We start from the raw sequence: 24,288 nt of genomic DNA on the forward strand, positions 1-24,288 counted from the left end.
GAAGTAGAGAGATCAGAGACATTAAAGAGGTGAAATTACTTAAAGGGATGCATTGCATCTTTGGAATTCAAACACCAAGTGCTCAAGTCCTAACACCACCATCTACCATTAACATAAACACCTGCCGAGATGACTGTTTTGGTTTCCGCTGAACTCTAAAGCCTTTCAATTTTAAATCAGGGAGTCATATCAATGACCTGCTCCCCTCTCTTTAAAGCCCTAAGAGCATGCCTGGTGATCTGCCAACCAATGGCCTGAAGCCTACAGGGTGTAGACTAGGTCTTCACGGGTCTGGGTAGGAAATACTGTAGTGACCCCTCGGATCCGGGTCAGGTCCCGTTCTGTGTCCTCGGGTCTATGACTTAAGGCCTACCCAACATAGACCTAATTGTTAACCATAGGAGCAACTTGGTTGATAACATTTGTCACTCTGGTCTAGACGGGTACGGTCTAGTTGTCCTCGGATCAACTTTTTGGACCCGAAAAGAACTCGTGTGGTTTGAATAGACAAACACTGGGGTGTATTCATTAGTTGTAGACCATAGCAAAACATTTTGTATAGTGAAATAATATTCTCTCCAAATGATTTGAGGGAGTGCACACAGCTATTCTGTGTTGAGCAGTTAAGCATAACAGGTGGAACTGTTCCTTCATTTAGAGTTATTTATGCAACTTTAGTTGTGATACAAACATTGGGCTATATGTTTAGATGTTTTATACATTCTAATGCTGCGACTAACGATGATTTGAAAAAAGTTGCATGAAAAGGCATAAGCGCAGCTTTGTTTTTTTGCGCAGGCTGTACACACTTCAACAGTCTCATTCACAATACCTCGAATTCCCCGGCTACATCCCCTTTGTGTGGCCGTAATGCCAGTGGCCGTTGTATAATAATGATTTTAATTCCCTTCTGCGTGTCAAAGCATCGCTCACTCACATGGCTCGCCGTGACCGGGTCACAGAATAATAAGACATATTTCAATGGATGTATGAATTTGAAGCTTCCACTTGGCATTTCCACTCACTACCAAATATGGTAATGAGGGGAAGCCCAGCGGCCACAGTCAGAGTAGATGGATTTTGGCCTACATCCTGCGCATTCTCATCGATGAAACATTTTATCTAAATACAGTTCCCGAAACTAGAATCTTATGAACAGAGTGTACAATTTTGTAGACTTTAGCCTTTGCCAAAGTTTGAAAAACAAAAGTGCATTGTTTAGGAGTGCAAAAGCATATTGAGTGATTGCACACCCGCACTTCAGAGTAGGCGTTCCCCAACTGAAATACGCAGATTTATGCTACAACGGGACCATAGGATCTCGCAAACTCATGCTTGGCTCTGCCCACCTCCTTGCTTATGCTGCCCACTATGACTTATCTGTTCTCAATGGAAATGACAGGCTGTTGTCCATCTTGGTTTAGTTATAAAAATCTTTGGGACTCTGAGGCTACAAGTGAAGACGCGCTCGGTTGTGTCCCCGACGTAACCTTATCCAGATCCGAGGTGCATATTGAAGATATTGGAGGAACTGTCCACATGATTTTTATTTAATTTTTTTTTCCACCAGCCAACAAGAGTAGTAGGGTAACTGAAACTAATGCACTTTTGTACATAGCGCTGGTCAGTAATATTTACCTTATTTTAGCACCCCAAAAACATAATACTTCCAGGTCAACTGTAATATCAATACCATTGTAAAGCACAATTTCCCCCCTTTCAGCAAAATCAAAGACGAGATCTTCAAGATGCCCGTCTCTGCATGATTGAAGGAAATGAGCTCCTTCGGGTCTTCTTAAAAATGGCAGGTGGGGAAGCGAAACCTACGGTGTGATAGTGAAAGGTGTTGGGAAACTTCTTTTTTCACCTGATCTGTCCAACTTATCACCTCTAAAATGTAAATTAAACACTATAAAGAGTTTATATAATGTGTTATTACATACCTATTTGAAGGTTTGTGTCAAATTTGAATCAGGTATTTAGGGCGGTGTTACAGTTCAGAAGTAAACAGCGGCTGTCGCGGCTTTTGAAATTGTTGATGGCTTGCAGTGATGACAAAAAATGAATGCATTCAGCTGTACAATTGACTAGGTATCCCCCTTACCCTGTCCCTTTGTTTTTAATATGCGAGAGAGAGAAGGGCTACACCTGGTGGAAAGAGGCTGTACGGCACAAAATGAGTTGCCAATGCGTGTCGTACATTACATAGTGACACGTCACGATGTAACGTACTGCGTCAGAGTGGTCCGTTTATAAAAATAAAAAAAATCTAATCTTTTCTCAAATTAGGCTATTACCGTGTCAATCCACGCAGAATTTAAAGTAAACACCCCGGATTTTGATGCAAGTCCCATTATTTTTCATTTCAGCCTCATTTGAATGCTGCAGTTGAGCAAATTTGTATGGAATGGGGATCGTCACCGTTACTAGGGTCTATTTTGTCTCAAAATTGCAATGGGGATGAAGGTCATGCTAAGAACAATAAAAAAATTGAAAAAAAAAAAACTGCTGAAGTTAACACTGGGTATTTCATGAAATGTTTTTAGAGCACAACTCATGAGCCCACCTCCTGTACTGCACACAGCTAATCCAGTCCCCACCTGTGACTGAACACAGGGGGAGAGATGCCAATTGAAAACCTCTTAAATAAAAATAGCTAGCTATGATTCTTTTTTTTCCCCCACCTTTATTTAACCAGGTAGGCCAGTTGAGAACAAGTTCTCATTTACAACTGCGACTTGGCCAAGATTAAGCAAAGCAATGTGACAAAAAGTTACACCTACAGTCAAAAACACAATAGAAAGATCTATGTACAGTGTGTGCAAATGTAGAAGAGTAGGGAGGTAAGGCAATAAATGGGCCATAGAGGCAAAAATAATGACAATTTAGCATTAACACTGGAGTGATAGATGTGCAAGTAGAGTAACAGGGATGCAAAAGCGCCCCCCCAAAAAAATTAAATACAAATTATTATTATTATTATTATTATTATTATTATTATTATTATTATTATTATTATTTAGGATGAGGTTCTTGGATGGGCTATTTACAGGCACAGTGATAGGTAAGCTGCTCTGACAACTGATGCTTAAAGTTAGTGAGGGAGATATGGGTCTCCAGCTTCAGTGATGTTTGTAATTCGTTCCAGTTATTGGCAGCAAAGAACTGGAAGGAAAGGCAGCCAAAAAGTAGGAGGCTTTGTTGTGAAATAGGAAGCTGATTCTAGCTTTAATTTTGGATTGGAGATGCTTAATGTGAGTCTGGAAGGAGAGTTTACAGTCTAGTCTAACCAGACACCTAGGTATTTGTAGTTATCCACATATTAAGTCAGAACCGTCCAGAGTAGTGATGCTAGTCAGGTGGGTGGGTGCGACCAACAATTGGCATTTAGTTTTACTAGCATTTAAAAGCAGTTGAGGCCACAGAAGGAGTGCTGTATGGCATTGAAGCTTGAGATTTGTTAACACAGTGTCCAAAGAAGGGCCAGATGTATACAGAAAGGTGTCATCTGCATAAAGGTGGCTCAGAGACTCACCAACAGCAACATCAATTGATATGGACAGAGAAAAGAGTCAGCCCGAGAATTGAACCCTTTGGCACCCCCAGAGACAGCCAGAGGTCCGGACAACAGGCCCTCCGATTTAACACACTGAACTCCAGCTGAGAAGTAGTTAGTGAACCAGATGAGGCAGTCATTAGAGAAACCAAGGCTGTTGTGTCTGCCGATAAGAATGTGGTGATTGACAGAGTCGAAAGCCTTGACCAGGTCGATGAAGACGGCTGCACAGTAGTGCATCTTATCGATGGCGGTTATGATATCGTTTAGGACCTTGAGCGCGGCTGAGGTGCACCCATGACCAGCCGGGAAACCAGATTGCATAGTGGAGAAGGTACGGTCGGATTCAAAATGGGTCGGTGATATGTTTGTTAACTTGGCTAGGTCTTGAACAGTTTGGGTCTAGAGTGTCTCCCCCTTTCAAGAGGGGGATGACTGCAGCAGCTATCCAATCTTTGGGTATCTCAGACAATAGGAAAGAGGTTGAACAGGCTAGTAATAAGGGTAGCAACAATTTCAGCTGATAATTTTAAAAAGAGGGTTCAAATTGTTTAGCCCAGCTGATTTGTAGGGATCCAGATTTTGCCACTCTTTCAGAACATCAGCTGTCTGGATTTGGGTGGAGGAGAAGCGGGGGGGGGGGCTTGTGCAAGTTTCTGCGGGGGTGCAGATTTGTTGGCCAGGGCTGGGGTAGCCAGGTGGAAAGCATAGCCAGCCGTAGAGAAATGCTTATTGAAATTCTCAATTATATTGGATTTAACATCGGTGGTGATAGTGCAGTGGGCAGCTGGGAGGAGGTGCTCTTATCCTCCATGGACTTTAGTGTCCCAAAACTTTTTGGAATTAGTGCTACAGGATGCACCTCTGTTTGAAAAAGCTAGCCTTAGCTTTCCTAACTGACTATATTGGTTCCTGACTTCCCTGAAAAGTTGCATACCGCAGGGGTTATTCAATGCAGTACACCACAGGATGTTTTTGTGCTGGTCAAGGACAGTCAAGTCTGGGATGAACCAAGAGCTATATCTGTTCTTAGTTCTACGTTTTTTGAATGGGGCATGCTTATTTAAGATCGTGAGAAAGGCACTTTTAAAGAGCAACCAGGCACCCCCTACTGACGGGATGAGGTCAATATCCTTCCAGGATACCCGGGCCAGGTTGATTATAAAGGCCTGCTCGCAGAAGTGTTTTAGGGAACGTTTGACAGTGATGAGGGGTGGTCGTTTGACCGCGGACCCATCACAGAAGCAGGCAATGAGCGCTGAGATCCTGGTTGAAGACAGCAGAGGTATTTAGAGGGCAAGTTGGTCAGGATGATATCTATGAGGGTGCCCATGGTTACGGATTTGGGGTTGTACCTGGTAGGTTCCTTGATAATTTGTGTGAGATTTAGGGTATCTAGCTAAGATTGTAGGACGCTGGGGTGTTAAGCATATCCCAGTTTAGGTCACTTAACAGTAGGAACTCTGACAATAGGGGGGGGGGGGGGCAATCAAATATGGTGTACAGGGCACAGCTGGGGGCTGTGGGGGTCTATAACAAGCAGCAACGGTGAGAGACTTGTTCCTGGAAAGATGGATTTTTAAAAAAGGTAGAAGCTCGAATTGTTTGGGCACAGACCTGAATATCATGACAGAACATCTAGATTGCAATTCCGCCCCCTTTGGCAGTTCTATTTTGTCGGAGAATGTAGTTGGGGATGGAAATTTCAGGATTTTTGGTGGCCTTCCTAAGCCAGGAGTCAGACATGGCTAGGACATCAGGGTTGGCGGAGAGTGCTAAAACAAATTTAGGGAGGAGGCTTCTAATGTTAACCGTAAAAGCCTTGGTTTTATGCATGTTACAGAAGTCAACAAATGAGCGCCTGGGTAATAGGTAGAGTGCTGGGGGGCTACAGGCCTGGGTTTACCCTGCTCCTCCTCTGATGTAGAGGTTATGGTACGGCTAAAGGCTATAAGAACTGGTCGTCTAGTGCATTGGGAACAGAGAATAAAATGAGCAGACTTCTGGGTATGGTAGGATAGATTCAGGGCATAATGTACAGACAAGGGTATGGTAGGATGTGAGTACAGTGGAGGTAAACCTAGGCATTGAGTGACGTTGAGAGCGGTTGTGTCTCTGGAGGCATCAGTTAAGCCAGGTGAGGTCTCCGCATGTGTGGAGGGTGGGACAAAAGAGCTAGCTAAGGCATGTTGGGCAGGGCAGGGCGGGGGGGGGGATCTACAGTGAAATAAAACAATATCTAACCTAAACAGCAGTAGACAAGGCATATTGACAATAGGGAGAGGCATGTGTAGCCGAGTGATTATAGGGTCCAATGAGCAGCAATAGGTGAGTCAGGGAGCCGTTTGGTAGTTGCTACTACGCTAGGCGAGCTGGAGACACGGCGATTCAGAAAGCTAGCGGGCCGGGGCGAGTAGATGGGTCTTCACAAGATGGCGTAGCCATCTACTTTACACAGATGGCTGGGTAAAATAGCTAAAAGGCTATAAACTAACATGAACTGTAAAGCTAGTCACTCATGGAACCACTCACAACTGCAATTAAGTTAGGTTAACTTTAATGTATTTTACCTCAGGCGACCTGTTAGTAAGGTTGCTAGCTAGCACTCCTAGCAGCTTATGCTAACTAAAAATCAGCAAAAAAAACATCCTCTCACTGTCAACTGAGTTTATTTTCAGCAAACTTAACATGTGTAAATATTTGTATGAACATAAGATTCAACAACTAAGACAAACTGAACAAGTTCCACAGACATGTGACTAACAGAAATTGAATGTGTCCCTGAACAAAGCGCAGGTCAAAAATCTAAATTAAGTCAGTATCTGGTGTGGCCACCAGCTGCATTAAGTACTGCAGTGCATCTCCTCCTCATGGACTGCACCAGATTTGCCAGTTCTTGCTGTGAGGTGTTACCCGACTCTCCCACCAAGGCACCTGTAAGTTCCCGGACATTTCAGCAGATCGCTGACATTCCTGTCTTGCAGGAAATCACACACAGAATGAGCAGTCAGGCTGGCGGCATTGTCATGCTGGAGGGTCATGTCAGGATGAGCCTGCAGGAAGGGTACCACATGAGGGAGGAGGATGTCTTGCCTGTAACGCACAGCGTTGAGATTGGCCTGAGCTTGTTATTGCAGGCAATGACGATGTGACACACCGCCCCAGACCATGACGGACCCTCCACCTCGATCCCGCGCCAGAGTACAGGCCTTGGTGTAACGCTCATTCCGTCAACGATAAACGCAAATCCAACCATCACCCCTGGTGAGACAAAACCGCGACTCGTCAGTGAAGAGCACTTTTTGCCAGTCCCGTCTGGTCCAGCAATGGTGGGTTTGTGCCTATAGGCGACGTTGTTGCCGGTGATGTCTGGTGAGGACCTGCCTTACAACAGGCCTACAAGCCCTCAGTCCAGCCTCAGCCTGTTGCGGACAGTGAGCACTGACGGAGGGATTGTGCGTTCCTGGTGTAACTTTACACATTCTACAGTCACAAGACGACTTCAGTTGGGCCTATGGCATGTCAAGGGAACTGTAGCCTACCGTTTAGATTGGTTAAATTAAAACTGAACCTGGATGACTAAACAGAATAACCTATTTTTTGGCAAATTCCTGATGATACTAGTCCCTTGCAAATTGACATCCCTGTGTTGAGAGAAAATGTCAGAGTTTTCCAGGTGTTGCTCACAGTTTGAGCAAGAAAACTGACTCGATAAATGTATTTATTTCACCTTTATTTAACCAGGTAGGCAAGTTGAGAACAAGTTCTCATTTACAATTGCGACCTGGCCAAGATAAAGCAAAGCAGTTCGACACATACAACAACACAGAGTTACACATGGAGTAAAACAAACATACAGTCAATAATACAGTAGAAAATAAGTCTATATACAATGTGAGCAAATGAGGTGAGATAAGGGAGGTAAAGGCCATGGTGGCAAAGTAAATACAATATAGCAAGTAAAAACACTGGAATGGTAGATTTGTAGTAGAAGTGCAAAGTAGAAATAAATAATGGTGTGCAAAGGAGCAAAATAAATAAATACAGTAGGTGAAGAGGTAGTTGTTTGGGCTAATTATAGATGGGCTATGAACAGGTGCAGTGATCTGTGAGCTGCTCTGACAGCTGGTGCTTAAAGCTAGTGAGGGAGATAGGTGTTTCCAGTTTCAGAGATTTTTGGAGTTCGTTCCAGTCATTGGCAGCAGAGAACTGGAAGGAGAGACAGCCAAAAGGAGGAATTGGCTTTGGGGGTGACCAGAGAGATATACCTGCTGGAGCGCATGCTACAGGTGGGTGCTGCTATGGTGACCAGTGAGCGGAGATAAGGGGGGACTTTACCTAGCAGGGTCTTGTAGATGACCTGGAGCCAGTGGGTTTGGCGACGATTATGAAGCGAAGGCCAGCCAACGAGAGCGTACAGGTCACAGTGGTGGGTAGTATATGGGGCTTTGGTGACAAAACGGATGGCACTGTGATAGACTGCATCCAGTTTGTTGAGTAGGGTATTGGAGGCTATTTTGTAAATGACATCGCCGAAGTCGAGGATCGGTAGGATGGTCAGTTTTACAAGGGTATGTTTGGCAGCATGAGTGAAGGATGCTTTGTTGCGAAATAGGAAGCCAATTCTAGATTTAACTTTGGATTGGAGATGTTTGATGTGAGTCTAGAAGGAGAGCTTACAGCCTAACCAGACACCTAGGCATTTGTAGTTGTCCACATATTCTAAGTCAGAACCGTCCAGAGTAGTGATGCTGGACAGGAGGGAAGGTGCAGGCAACGATCGGTTGAAGAGCATGCATTTAGTTGTACTTGTATTTAGGAGCAGTTGGAGGCCACGGAAGGAGAGTTGTATGGCATTGAAGCTCATCTGGAGGGTTGTTAACACAGTGTCCAAAGAAGGGCCAGAAGTATACAGAATGGTGTCGTCTGCATAGAGGTGGATCAGAGACTCACCAGCAGCAAGAGCGACATCATTGATGTATACAGAGAAAAGAGTCGGCCCAAGAATTGAACCCTGCGTCAACCCCATAGAGACGGCCAGAGGTCCGGACAACAGGGCCTCCGATTTGACACAATGAAGTCAGAAGAAGTTGGTGAACCAGGCAAAATTGAACAAATGGCCTACATTAATCTACTTTCACAGTGAATGTTTTTTGTTTATACGTTGTGGGAATGAATTTATCACTAAATGCATCATTAAAACAACATTGCGCCCATTTAATGCAACCTTTTCCGTTAATACAGTGCATTCAGATCCCTTGACTTTTCCATATGGTTACATTAAAGCCTTATTTTGAATTTGATTTAAATGTCCCCCCCCCAATCGACACAATACCCAATAATGACAGAGCGAAAACAGTTTTAGAAATTACAAATGAAAATTAATTTACACTGCTCAAAAAAATAAAGGGAACACTAAAATAACACATCCTAGATCTGAATGAAATAAATAAATAATCTTATATACTTTCTTTACATAGTTGAATGTGCTGACAACAAATCACAAAAAGAATCAATGGAAATCCAATTTATCAACCCATGGAGGTCTGGACTTGGAGTCACACTCAAAATTAAAGTGGAAAACCACACTACAGGCTGATCCAACTTTGATGTCATGTCCTTAAAACAAGTCAAAATGAGGCTCAGTAGTGTGTGTGGCCTCCGCGTGCCTGTATGACCTCCCTACAACACCTGGGCATGCTCCTGATGAGGTGGCGGATGGTCTCCTGAGGGATCTCCTCCCAGACCTGGACTAAAGCATCCGCCAACTCCTGGACAGTCTGTGGTGCAACGTGGCGTTGGTGGATGGAGCGAGACATGATGTCCCAGATGTGCTCAATTGGATTCAGGTCTGGGGAACAGGTGGGCCAGCCCATAGCGTCAATGCCTTCCTCTTGCAGGAACTGCTGACACACTCCAGCCACATGAGGTCGAGCATTGTCTTGCATTAGGAGGAACCCAGGGCCAACCGCACCAGCATATGATCTCACAAGGGGTCTGAGGATCTCATCTCGGCACCTAATGGCAGTCAGGCTACCTCTGGCGAGCACATGGACGGCTGTGCGGCCCCCCCAAAGAAATGCCACCGCCAAACCGGTCATGCTGGAGGATGTTGCAGGTAGCAGAACGTTCTCCACGGCGTCTCCAGACTGTCACACGTGCTCAGTGTGAACCTGCTTTCATCTGTGAAGAGCACAGGGCGCCAGTGGCGAATTTGCCAATCTTGGTGTTCTCTGGCAAATGCCAAACGTCCTGCACGGTGTTGGGCTGTAAGCACAACCCCCACCTGTGGACGTCGGGCCCTCATACCACCCTCATGGAGTCTGTTTCTGAGCGTTTGAGCAGACACATGCACATTTGTGGCCTGCTGGAGGTCATTTTGCAAGGCAGTGCTCCTCCTGCTCCTCCTTGCACAAAGGCGGAGGTAGCGGTCCTGCTGCTGGGTTGTTTCCCTCCTACAGCCTCCTGATGTACTGGCCTGTCTCCTGGTAGCGCCTCCATGCTCTGGACACTATGCTGACAGACACAGCAAACCTTGCCACAGCTCGCATTGATGTGCCATCCTGGATGAGCTGCACTACCTGAGCCACTTGTGTGGGTTGTAGACTCCGTCTCATGCTACCACTAGAGTGAAAGCACCGCCAGCATTCAAAAGTGACCAAAACATCAGCCAGGAAGCATAGGAACTGAGAAGTGGTCTGTGGTCCCCACCTGCAGAACCACTTCTTTATTGGGGGTGTCTTGCTAATTGCCTATAATTTCCACCTGTTGTCTATTCCATTTGCACAACAGCATGTGAAATGTATTGTCAATCAGTGTTGCTTCCTAAGTGGACAGTTTGATTTCATAGAAGTGTGATTGACTTGGAATTACATTGTGTGGTTTAAGTGTTCCCTTTATTTTTTTGAGCAGTATATTACCTAAACTAACCGGTGCCCCTGCACATTGACTCTGTACTGGTACCCCCTGTATATAGCCTTGCTACTGTTATTTTACTGCTGCTCTTTAACTATTTTTTAATTTTTATTTTTTGTACAATTTTTCTTAAGTGCATTTTTGGTTTAAGGACTTGTATGTAAGCATTTCACTGTAAGGTCTACACCTGTTGAATTTGGCGCATGTGACAAATCAAATTTGAGTCACATAGCAAAGGGTCTGAATGCTTATATACACTGATCAAACAAATAAAGGGAATGCTTAAACAACACAATGTAACTCCAAGTCAATCACACTTCTGTGAAATCAAAAACTGTCCACTTAGGAAGCAACACTGATTGACAATACATTTCACATGCTGTTGTGCAAATGGAATAGACAACAGGTGGAAATTATAGGCAATTAGCAAGACAACCCCAATAAAGGAGTGGTTCTGCAGGTGGGGACCACAGACCACTTCTCAGTTCCTATGCTTCCTGGCTGATGTTTTGGTCACTTTTGAATGCTGGCTGTGCTTTCACTCTAGTGGTAGCATGAGACGGAGTCTACAACCCACACAAGTGGCTCAGGTAGTGCAGCTCATCCAGGATGGCACATCAATGCGAGCTGTGGCAAGGTTTGCTGTGTCTGTCAGCATAGTGTCTAGAGCATGGAGGCGCTACCAGGAGACAGGCCAGTACATCAGGAGGCTGTAGGAGGGAAACAACCCAGCAGCAAGACCGCTACCTCCGCCTTTGAGCAAGGAGGAGCAGGAGGAGCACTGCCAGAGCCCTGCAAAATGACCTCCAGCAGGCCACAAATGTGCATGTGTCTGCTCAAACGCTCAGAAACAGACTCCATGAGGGTGGTATGAGGGCCCGACGTCCACAGGTGGGGGTTGTGCTTACAGCCCAACACCGTGCAGGACGTTTGGCATTTGCCAGAGAACACCAAGATTGGCAAATTCGCCACTGGCGCCCTGTGCTCTTCACAGATGAAAGCAGGTTCACACTGAGCACGTGTGACAGAGTCTGGAGACGCCGTGGAGAACGTTCTGCTGCCTGCAACATCCTCCAGCATGACCGGTTTGGCGGTGGGTCAGTCATGATGTGGGGTGGCATTTCTTTGGGGGGCCGCACAGCCCTCCATGTGCTCGCCAGAGGTAGCCTGACTGCCATTAGGTATCGAGATGAGATCCTCAGAACCCTTGTGAGACCATATGCTGGTGCGGTTGGCCCTGGGTTCCTCCTAATGCAAGACAATGCTAGACCTCATGTGGCTGGAGTGTGTCAGCAGTTCCTGCAAGAGGAAGGCATTGATGCTATGGACTGGCCCGCCCGTTCCCCAGACCTGAATCCAATTGAGCACATCTGGGACATCATGTCTCGCTCCATCCACCAACGCCACGTTGCACCACAGAGTGTCCAGGAGTTGGCGGATGCTGTAGTCCAGGTCTGGGAGGAGATCCCTCAGGAGACCATCCGCCACCTCATCAGGAGCATGCCCAGGCGTTGTAGGGAGGTCATACAGGCACGTGGAGGCCACACACACTACTGAGCCTCATTTTGACTTGTTTTAAGGACATTACATCAAAGTTGGATCACCCTGTAGTGTGGTTTTCCACTTTAATTTAGAGTGTGACTCCAAATCCAGACCTCCATGGGTTGATAAATTGGATTTCCATTGATTATTTTTGTGTGATTTTGTTGTCAGCACATTCAACTATGTAAAGATAGAAGTATTTAATAAGATTATTTCATTCATTCAGATCTAGGATGTGTTATTTTAGTGTTCCCTTTATTTTTTGAGCAGTGTATGTACAAGGTAGAGACTCAAAATTGAGCTCAGGTGCATCCTGTTCCCATTGATCATCCTTGATATACGTTTCTACAACTTAGGAGTCCACCTGAGTTCAATTCAATTGATTGGACATTTGGAAATCCACACACACACACACACACACACCTATATAAGAAGGTCCCACAGTTGACAGTGCATGTCAGAGCAAAAACCAAGCCATGAGATTGAAAGCATTGTCTGTAGAGCTCTGAGGCAGGATTGTGTCAAGGCACAGATCTGGGGAAGGGGACCAAAACATTTCTGCTGTATTGAAGGTCCCCAAAATCAGTGGCATCCATCATTCATAAAAATTGAAGAAGTTGGTCAGGGAGGTGACCGAGTATCCGATCGTCACTCTGACAGAGCTCCTCTGTGGAGATGGGAGACTCTTCCAGAAGGACAACCATCTCTGTAGCACTCCACAAATCAGGCCTTTATGGTAGAGTAGACAGACGGAAGCCACCCAGTAAAACACACGGCAGCTCGCTTGGAGTTTGCCAAAAGGAGAAACAAGATTCTCTGGTCTGATGAAATCAAGATTAAACTCTTTGGCCTGAATGTCAAGTCTCACGTGTGGAGGAAACCTGGCACCATCCCTACGGTGAAGCATGGTGGTGGCAGCATCATGCTGTGGAGATGTTTTTCAGCAGCAGGGACTGGGAGACTAGTCAGGATCGAGGTAAAGATGAACTGAGAAAAGCCAGAGCCTGGACTTGAACCCGATCGAACATCTCTGGAGAGACCTGAAAATAGCTGTGGAGAGACACTCCCCATCCAACCTGACAGCGGTGGAGAGGATCTGCAGAGAAGAAATGGGAGAAACTCCCCAAATACAGGTGTGCAAAGCTTGTAGCGTCATACTGAAGACTCGATGCGGTCATCACTGCCAAAGGTGTTTCAACAAAGTACTGAGTTAAGGGTCTGAATTCTTATGTAAATGTAATTTTATTTTTTCCTCCTTCAATAAATTTGCAACAACTTCTAAAAACCTGTTTTTGCTTTGTCATTATTAGGTATTGCGTGTAGATTGAGGGGGGGAAAGCAAATGAATCCATTTTAGAATAAGGCAATAAACGTAACAAAATGTGGGAAAAGGGGTCTGAATACTTTCCGAAAGCACTGTATAAATCACAATGCAACATACAACTGAGCTACACGTTTGGAACAAGTTCACTTTCTCATCCATAGCCTAAAAAAAACACATCAACTGCAAGTAAACAGTTAAGTTCACATCTGAAGGCATTTAGAACGTCTTCTACTGCAGATCATTAAAATATCCTAATGATTATGGTGACAAATATTATGCCGACACTACACCAAAGATGGTTTGGTTTAGAAACTTGGGAACCAAGCTCGAATTATCAATTGGACAAAAACCCCTAGGATTCCATCATAACTGTCATTTAAAGATATTTTATTTTCATGAATAAAAAAAAAAGGGGGTACTTCGGAAAATATGTATCCCATCTGAAACATACTTTGGAATAACGGACATTTTGGGGCAATAAATACATAAGTCTAGTAACACTAGTCCCTTGCGTATAGAGTTACAGCCTTAACTCCTGCAGAAAATGATACAAATGTACACATTTCTTTCTGCATTATGAGAATGCAATGCCCAGTTATAAAATATGTAGAGGTGCTGTCTCCATCATAAAAGCTGATAGTATTTCAACCACATAAAATATGTATTGCTTTATTGTATTTTCTCACCAGTCCATAAACGTCATTGTTCCACGAAAGATGAGAACTTTACCAATGTAAACTAGATTGACGCATTCTATCAATCTATTACATTATTCTGTTGGGCAAGGTTTTTTTTTTTTTTTAACTCTTCAAGGGCAACATGACAAAGGATAAGCTACATGCATCTAATTATAGACAAGTTGACTAGCAAAGCCAGAAATATGCAGAAACAACTACAAATCAGGCAAAACAAACTCATGCACCCCCCATCAAAAAAAATAGTTATGCAGTCCGTCTGTAGCGCAGGCCTCAGATTCTCACATATAGTTCATGGAAGGGTTATTTGCCATTGCGGGCGGGTGCGGGTCAACAAACAGCTGACATACGCACCGCTAACAGGGATGTAAACAAATTTGTGCACAGAATGACAGAAATAAGCTTTTTGTGCATACAGTATGGAACATTTCTGGGATGTTTTATTTCAGCTCCTGAACAAATAAAAATGGAACCAACACTTTGTGTTGTGTTTATAATTTTGTTCAGTGTAGATCATTTGTAGTCAGCAACATGGGAGTGATTGCTTCCTGCAAGAGCACAAAACATCTACATGTGTGACCCGTTTCAGGAAACTAGGAGTATAATAGCTAAGGAGATGAGAAAACACCGGTCTCCGGATTACATCTTCAAACTCAGGGCAACCATGGCATCCGACCGGAGACGCATCCATCCATGATGTATACGGGTAAGACATTCAGATATTACACGTTTCTAATTGACAGAAAGTGGTTTAATTTCAAGTTAACAGGACTTTTTAACTAGCTAACGTTAGCTGGCTTGCTAACATTACGTGTATGATCTTAATATTCAAATCTCAGAGCCATTTGCTTGGCTAGTTCTAGCCGAATGTTAACATTGATCCCGGTAGGTTAGCTACCTGCAGATTCATGCAGTGTAGTAATGTAATAGTTCGGATTATGGTTAATTGTTTAGCTAGCTACATGTCTTAAAAAGACTCCATTATGAAAGTAACAATTTCGGGGTGCGTTCATAAATTCAGTCTGGCCATCTACTCCGATTTCAGAGCACTCGTCTGTGTGCCAGAGCGCAGAATAACTGATGAATTTACGAACGCTCAACACCGGTTGAATATGGCTGGTGTCAGTAAAAGTCAGCAAAAAAAATAAAAATAATTGTTGCCAGCAGCAGTTAGTCACCAACGCTCTGGATAACATGAAAACAGCCTAACCAGCTCTGCTAGGGCAAGTACAATTGTCAGAGTACGGTGTTCTCTCATGTGTCTGGAAGTAGCTAGCAAGCTAGCCAGTGAACGACAGTCAAGCACCCAAGCTGTGAGAACGATCAGATCAACCCTACTTGTCGGCCAGAGCATCCAGTAGGCCGCTCCGAGGGCAAAACGCTCTGAATTTACAAAATCACAACCTGACAGCACAGTTACAGTCACCAACACTCAGGATAACATGAAAACAGCCTAACCAGCTCTGCTAGGGCAAGTTATCGTCGGTGAGCTGTTCACTCACTTGTCTGGAAGTAGCTAGCAAGTTAGCTTGACTGCTGTTAGTGCAGAACGCTTGGATCAACCCTTAACTAGATGGGTGGGGCTAAAGCATAAGAGGGTGTGAACAATACTGAATGGAAGTAGACAAAGAGCTCTCCAATAGTAGTACCAAAACATTCAAAGGCCATTTTCTCAAAAGTGAGTTTACAAGTTTATCAACTTTTCAAAGCAGAATAACTTTCATTGTTCCTCAAATGTAGTGTATGATACCATTTTGTAGCTCCAAGTCTACTTTTATCCGATGTTAAAAAAGGTTGCTACATAAGACCGTTTTGAGCCGGTCAGTCACATTACTAGACATCTTTGAAAATAGTTGGGTAGAGCTTTTTTTTTTTTAAAGCGGCAGTATTTTATTTTGAGACAGGCTTGAGTAAGCTTAGTTAGTGAGGATGTTAAGGGCCAAGAAATTTCAACCTCCTGAGGTTGAAGAGGCGCTGTAGCGCAGTGTGGTTGGACTACACGCCCCTATCCACAACACTGGGTGGAGCATTTCAGATTGTCAGTGATGTGTACACCGTGGGAACTTTAAGCTCTCCACCTTCTCCACTGCAGTCCCGTCAATGTGTATAAGGGCTTGCTCCCTCGTCGGGCTCCTGAAGTCCACGATCAGTTCCTTTGTTTTGTTGACACTGAGGGAGAGGTTATTTATTTTCCTGGCACCATTCTGCAAAGGCCCTCACCCCCTCCCTTCAGGCCATCTAGTCATTGTTGTAGTCAGGCCTACTACTGTTGTGTAGTCTCCAAACTTAAATGATTGAGTTGGAGGCACACACAGTCATGGGTGAACATGGAGTACAGGAGGGGGCTGAGCAAACACCCTTATGGGGCCCCTGTGTTGAGGATCAGGATAGTAGAGGTTGTGTGCAGTGCGATGGCATCCTCTTTGGATCTATTGGGGCGGTATTCAAATTGAAGTGGTTCTAGGGTGTCAGGTAAGGTGGAGGTGATTATGATCCTTGACTAGTCGTCTCAAAGTAGCCTTCCCTGTGGCTCAGTTGGTAGAGCATGGTGTGTGCAAAGCCAGGGTTGTGGGTTCGATTCCCACGGGGGGGCAGTACAAAAAAAATGCATGAAATGAAATGTATGAATTCATTACTGTAAGTCGCTCTGGATAAGAGCGTCTGCTAAATGACTAAAATGTCAAAAAACAAAAAAAAGTCTAAAATGTCTAAAAAGCACTTCATGATGACAGAAGTGAGTGCTACAAGGCGATAGTCATTTAGTTCAGTTACCTTTGCTTTCTTGGGTACAGGAACAATGGTGGACATATTGAAGCAAGTGGGACAGCAGACTGGGATAGGGAGAGATTGAATATGTCCATAAACACTCCAGCCAGCTGGTCTGCGCATGTTCTTAGGATGTGGCTAGGGATGCCATCTGGGCCGGCAGCCTTGCAAGGGTTAACACGCTTAAATGTCTACCTCACGTCGACCACGGAGAGCCCACAGACCTTGGGAGCAGGGCGCAGTGGCGGCACTTATCCTCAACGCGGGCGAAGAAATTGTTTAGCTTGTCCAGGAGCAAGAATGTCCGCCACGTGGTTGGTTTTCCTTTCGTAATCCACGACTGTCTGTAGACCCTGCCACATACATCATGTCTGAGGCATTGAATTGCGACTCCACTTCCTCAGTAGTGACATTGCCTGTTTGATTGCTTTACACACGGTTTGTATTTTGACCATATTCCAAGTCACCTTGCAGTGGTACATTTTTTGAATATATATTTTACCTTTAATGTGGTGGTTTGCGCTTTAAGTTGAGCAAACACGGTCATCTATCCACGGTTTTTGGTTAGGGTAGGTTTTAGTCACAGTGTGAACAACATCCCCTATACACTTCCTGATGAACTCAGTCACCGTGTATACGTCAATGTTATTCTCCGAGGCTACCCGGAACATTTCCCAGGCCGCATGACCAAAACAATCTTGAAGCATGGATTCCGATTGGTCAGACCAGCATTGAATAGACCTTAGCATGGCTACTTCTTTTTTGAGTTTGAGCCTATAGGAAGGAAGGAGCAGAATGGAGTCATGATCTGATTTGCCCAAAGGGAGTGCAGGAGAGGGCCTTGTAGCCATGCGAGTTCGTGTACATTATCACAATCGCACCATGAGTAGTTAATCATGAAACATACACCACCGCCTTTCTTCTTCCTGGAGAGTTCTTTATTCCTGTCTGCGCAATGTACTGAACCCAGCTGGCTGTATGGATGGGGAAAGTATATCCAGAGAGCCATGATTCTGTGAAACAGTATGTTACAGTCCCTGATGTCTCTCTGATCCTCGCCCTGAGCTCATCTACTTCATTGTCCAGGGACTGAACATTAGCGAGTAATATACTGACTTGATGTCCACTATGAATACAGAAAAAAAACATTCTGGAATAATGTAAAAAAAAAAAAAATAACACTACAGTTCTATAATTACACTAGTTTGTTTACCTCTGCAAACTAGCTTGTCTTTTCTTAGCAAGTTGGGCCTAAATTGTGTTAGCGGCTAATGCTAGCCACTAGTTAGTACGTTTATTAGTTGGCTGAGTCTGCGCGAACGTAATTAGCTATACAGCCTGATAACACCAGTGATGGTGTAGACCTAAATCAGCATGTTGTTTGTGCTTCTAAATCAAAGAGCAATACGCAAAGCATGAATGTTCGCAACATGAATACAATTTTTGCTACATGAAGTAGTTAAGAGAAAACAAAATATAGCCAAAGATTACAAGGTCCCCGAGGAAACATTTATCCACACTTTGGTTCCTACACTGTCACAATAACTCATCCTTTTTATTTGTTGTCATGTCAAACACAATTCAAAGTGCCCACTATTATATCATAACTATAGAATTAGAATAATGACTCCATTTCCACGACTCCAACAGTACACCCAAGTGTTTTGCTCTAAAATCGCAACATTTGGTTAAAAAAATAAGGCTAGATTGTTTGCCCTTATCGTGCAGCCCCACATGGCAGTGTGGAAATGACCTCAACTGAGAGCAGGAAATGCAGAAATTTATGAAGATTATAATGTTCAATTCAACTACAACCAAAAACAAACGGTGGTTCGAGCCTTGACATCAGACCACAGGTATGACAAAACATGCATTTTTACTGCTCCAATCACGTTGGTAGACAGTTACTAATAGCAATAAGGCACCTCGTGGGTTTGTGGTATATGGCAAAAATACCACAGCTAAGGGCTGTATCCAGGCACTCCGCATTGTGTAAGAACAGCCCTTAGCCATAATATATTGGCAATAGAATAGAGAAAGTACCATTGAAATCACTTAGAACGTATGTGTTGCCACCCTTGGGTCACGCAGAACTATTTTTCAAAAACATTCATACCATCAAAAATGTGAAATTACCGTGATATATTTTGGCCATATCGCCCAGCCCTAATTCTCGGTAATATTGGTATGGGAATAATACATTTGATTTTTTGAAGTGGTTTCTTGCATCAAACATTTTCAGCCACCTCCTTGTCTGACGGACAAGTGGATACATAGGTTAATGTCAAGCCCTGCATGTTTTTTTGTTTTTTTTTAAGACACCACACAATGGCTGCTACTGTAGGCTGAATGATAGCTATTTACATGTTAAAATGTTATGGGATGCATTTTCTCCATTGTTTGATGGTAGGCCTACATTATGATCAAATAGCCACAGTAGCCTACTTGATCACTGTCTGAAACTAACTTAAAATGAGTACAGCCTGTGTACACAGTAAACGCGCACTGGAAGTTGCGCAGAATTTTCACAAAATTCAAGTTTGATCTCAGCAAACCTGAAGTTTGCCCAGTGGCGAAAGACAGGGAACATTGGTATGGGCCTCATCAGGTACATGGAGGACAGGGTAGCTTAGCTCAGTTCTACACACTATTGTGTCTGAGAAGTTGTATTAAAGAGGATATTATATATCCAGGGTACAGCAGAGCTCCCACTGCGCTGCTCAGTTGCAAAGCAGTCTCAACTCATCACCTTTTATCTGAAGGTAGCAGTGGTGACTGAAAACTGAGTTTGGTTTGCCCAGATAAAAGCATGGGAACTAAGTCTACAGTGTGTAAAATGAAAGCAGAGAATAGTCTCCTGTTTGCTTGTCGTGAGTTTCAGAGTTGGGGAGGCAGAGCTAGGGTTTCCAAGGTAAGGCAATAACCACACATACCAGGTGGAAAGTATAGGTCCCCTTGCACTGATTTTAGGAATGTTTAAAGGCCTTCTAGACCATTCAACACTTGAAGCTAATAGTCCTGAGGGCTGGTTTATTTGAAGCCAGTGATGCACTGTCATTTTAGACAATCTAAAGAGAAGAGAGTAGCCCATTACTTTATTGATCCCAATTTGTTAAATTGTTTTATCACCTCCAACATCAATGACTACAAGGATCGATGACATATACCTAATTAAGACATGAATGCACCTGCACCATACTTAAAAGGGTAAGAATTTTTGTTGTGTCCAACTCTGAAAAATTAATCTTCCATTCATTAGTCAATGGTTATGACAGCAAAGTAAACAATTCAGCTGCAGATTAATTCGAAAAACTCGCCTGGAAACCAAGTGTTCGGATATTTAAAAAAAAGTTCCCTCACAGGACCTCAAGCCATAATGTTGAATACCGGTATACTTTCCTGTGGATATATTGTCTCACATTCCTACAGTCAGAAGGACCAACAGCGGTAATAACCGGTAGAGCATGTTTAAAATGTCATTTTATTCAACATGCTGGCTTGATTTGATTTATTAGGATCCCCATTAGCGACAGTTAATCTTACTGGGGTTCGACACAACGAAAGACAGTACAGGCAAAAGTTAATGAGGAAACTTTTCTGATCCAAAACACATTTTTGCCCGAGGTAGAATTCCATGCAATTCAACGTCGGGTTTCCAGGCAATCGAAAACCCTTCTCTCCGTAGGGTTTTCAGCGCCCACAGTTGGCTTCGTGTGAACTACAGTTTACAGGTTTTTTTATTTATTTTTTGTTTACACATATGTGTTCTGATCAAGCTAGACAGCTAACGTTAATTAGCCCAGGTAGCAGCCTCCATCTTCCCTCAGTATTCCGTAAACAAGCGCTGTAACATTGAGAAGTCCATGTGGGAATACTAACCCTATAGAAGAAAAGGTATCAATAAGCAATTTGTTATTTATTACTAATATGAAAGATAAGGTATTCCAAAAAACGCAGATGTAGTTTAGTAATAGTTTTACATTAGTTATAATCAAGTTTGTATACCGATTGAAACGAAATCTAAGACCAGAAGAGGAGTTTTGATCGACAGAAGGAGCACTCACCTGTTGCATGAAGGAAGAGAAACACCGATACCAAGCCGCTGACAAACATATCGGCCCCGACAAATGAAGCCCTATTTGTTTTCAAAGCTGGTGAAGTGTCCAATTTCGATAGTCAATTTCAAATCAGAACTTTTCGATTAATCCAAAAATCTATGTATGGTTAAGTAATTGTTGAAACTGTGGCCCACTCTGATTGAAATATAATTTCGAAGAACTAAAACTCGACGCCCTACCGAATGAACCTGTAGAACGGTGTGACGAGTCTTCTTTTAACTGCACCTGTAGAAAGGAATGATTCTTCTTCTTTTAACTTTTGTGGCAGACTACAGCTATTGGTGTATTGCTGCCACCTATTGTACGGGGTATTGAAACAAAAACCAAAAATATTCCATTGCGGGATAAAATACTCCACTTCTTCAGTGATAATCCAAATCATATCCCTAAACAGGCTCAGGGGCCTGTGTGGACGGGAACATTCGACAGGATTCCTTATTTTGCCTCTGTTCTAAATTCCCTGACTCCCAAAAAACATTCAGCCACACTCACAATGATGCCTATTTTCTCAGATTTCTTCTTTGTTTGCACTGTTCAGTTTATGACCAATGCAATAAACAAGTCCACATTTTTTAACATGCAACATGTCAGGATCCATTTGTTGAGCAACATTTGCTGATGTCTCTAATCCAACTACCATGGTTTCTTCAAAGTTACTACCTTCTTCGACTCTTCTCACCGCCTCCGGATAGGAGACATGCTGGACAGCCCTTATTCTTGACACCTCGGTCTCCTTCACCTCCTTCAACAGGGCACTTCATGAATTCTGGTGCATGCTCACCACCATAATTGCAGCATGTCTACACACACTTGACACATGTCCCAATAGTTTACATTATCATACTGCAAGGGTTTGGGAACAAAGGCTCTTACAGGATATCTCACATCACCCAAATGTATGTATGACAGGAGAGACTCTAATTCAAATAACAAAATAAAGGATGACCATACGGGTCAGTCGGTGTGCACCAACCACTGCCTCTACTTCTTCAGTTATATCCTCTGCACTCACTTCTAGCTCCACTCCAGAGATAACCCCCTTGATAGGCGCCCTGCTTCGCAGATCCATATACGACACATTCCAATCCGATATCTTTTTCAGGTGCAAAGCATGCTCCTTCTGCTCCTCTGACATACAACATTTTTAAAATCTTGTTATTTTCACTTACGCCACCTCATCTAATGCATCTATAATTTTTATTGAGACTTCAAACGGATCTCCCAGGTATCTTGATCGATCCAACACCCTCACTCTGACTAAAAAAAGAGTCAGAACTAGGCTTGGATTTACTAGACTCGACGACCACTTTACTTCTCTTGTTTCCTTTTTTATTTGCCATTGTAATCCATTCCTTCTCACTCTCATCTCCACTCGACACGCCATCAATTTCAAACAAAACATCCACCTCCGCCATCTCCTGCCCAGTGGTATGATTGGTCTTCCTCCAAAGTAGTCCTAATACCCAGAAATACGTTCCCCGTACTCATGATTCTTGTTAGTTCCTGTTTTCTAGTTCTCCTGTGTTTTTCTGACCATTCAGTCTTGACAGAACTCAGAGAAAAGGGGAATGGGAAAAACTTAAATTGCACTATCATGTAACCCTGCACCTACACACTATCCCCAAAAACCCACTACCCCTTTCCACTACTTGGCCCTAAACGATCCTACTAGAAGAAAAAGAAACGCACACCTATTAAGGCGAGGTTCTGGCTAGCGGAGTAGAAAACTTGAAAATAAGGGAGAGCCGCACACTCTAGGAGCTCAGATGCAAAAATGTAATATCCAACGTTTCGACAGCCAAGCTGTCTTCATCAGGGTATGATCAAACACTGCGAGATGACTCGATGACTCGTAAACGATCCTACACCAGACCATCAACCTGGGAGGATGGAACCCCTTCTCTCAAAACTTCCTGTAGATCTTCTGCACTAAAATCTCTCACACCCAAGTATTTATCTGCTGCTGCAACTACCACATCTATCTTCTGTGATTTCCACTCCATCAGTGCAGTACAGTTGATTGTCATGGCTATAAATGCAAGAAATCCAACCTTACTGAAACTCATCCTCTATGGCTCTCTCTCTTCAGGCATAGGCATACTCACTGGTGGGCTTCTAGTCAACTCACTCACACTTGGGCTATCCTCTACTCTCTTCACTGTCTCAGCATAGAAAAGTTTCTGCCCTACTCGAACTCTGTCAATCTCAACTTGTTTTTCTCTCACAGGGCTCTTCTGATCCCCAGCTGCATAGGCACCCCCACAGTTGACACACGGTGCTTTCTCCAGCTCAACTGTACACTCTCTCTGACTATGCCCTCCTGCACATTTCTCACATCGTGGGATTATGAATTACACCGAGTCACTACAAAGATACAGGCATCCTTCCTAAATCAGTTGCCAGAGAAGAAGGAAACCGCTCAGGGATTTCACCATGAGGCCAATGGTGACTTTAAAACAGTTACAGAGTTTAATGGCTGTGATAGGAGAAAACTAAGTTTAGAGATTGAGTGTTTTAATACTCACATATACAGGGTTGCAGGTGTGATTAAAGGGTACAGTGAAAATCTTAGGCTCTGAGCTACGACATGCACGACTAAGTGAAATAAAGTAATGAAAATTGTAAAAAAATAATAATAATAAAAAAGCTAACGTTCATAGGGAGAGTAGCCGGGGGGGTGTTGAAGTCATTGTCGTGCCTTCTTCACCATGGTGTCCGTGTAGTTATACCATTTCAGCTTCTCTGAGATGTGTACGCCAAGGAATATGAATATGCTGACCGTCTCCACGGCGTCCCCGTTGATGAGGATGGGGGGCGTGTCCAGCCTGGTTCCTCCTGAAGTCCACAATCATCTCCTTTGTTTTTCTAACGTTGAGGGAGAGGTTGTTTACCTGGCACCACGCCGTCCGAGTTCCTACCTCCTAACTGTATGCTGTCTCGTCCTTGTCGGTAATCAGGCCTACTACTGTTGTGTTGTCAGAGAACTTGATGATGGAGTTTGAAATGTGAGGTCACGCAGTTGTGGGTATAATACGGGAATACAGGAGGGAACTGAGGATGCACCGTTGTGGGTAATGTTTCCTACGTTCCCCACCTGGGGGCGGCCCGTCAGCAAGTCCAGAACCCAGTTGCATAGGGAGGAGTTCAGACCCAGGGCGGTGAGTTTTATAATGAGCTTATAGGGCACTATGGCGAACCTTGGGGCTAGTAAATATCCTACTGCAAATTTGTTTTGAGTACCTTCCTTGTATTTATATTTCTGCTAAATGTATTCTATTTTATTCCATTGAGCTTTTAAAAAAATATTTTTTTACTTACTCTGGTGGTTTGTTTGCATAGCAGGTTAGGAGAATTAATGTGGCATGTTAGGAT

At 43.7% G+C, this 24,288-nt stretch overlaps 1 protein-coding gene across 1 annotated transcript in view; it reads right to left on the reverse strand.

Annotated features, from left to right (window-relative positions):
* LOC106602884 (junctional adhesion molecule A) overlaps positions 1 to 21,163 on the reverse strand; it is a 37,666-nt gene extending 16,503 nt beyond the window's left edge. The window contains exon 1 of the mRNA XM_014195840.2: positions 20,863 to 21,163. Coding sequence (XP_014051315.1) covers positions 20,863 to 20,911 — 49 coding nt within the window. The 5' untranslated portion in view covers positions 20,912 to 21,163. The remainder of the gene's footprint in view (positions 1 to 20,862) is intronic.
* Positions 21,164 to 24,288: the final 3,125 nt, after the last annotated feature.

Source organism: Salmo salar, chromosome ssa04 (genome assembly GCF_905237065.1).
Source record: "Salmo salar chromosome ssa04, Ssal_v3.1, whole genome shotgun sequence".
NCBI lineage: Eukaryota > Metazoa > Chordata > Actinopteri > Salmoniformes > Salmonidae > Salmo > Salmo salar.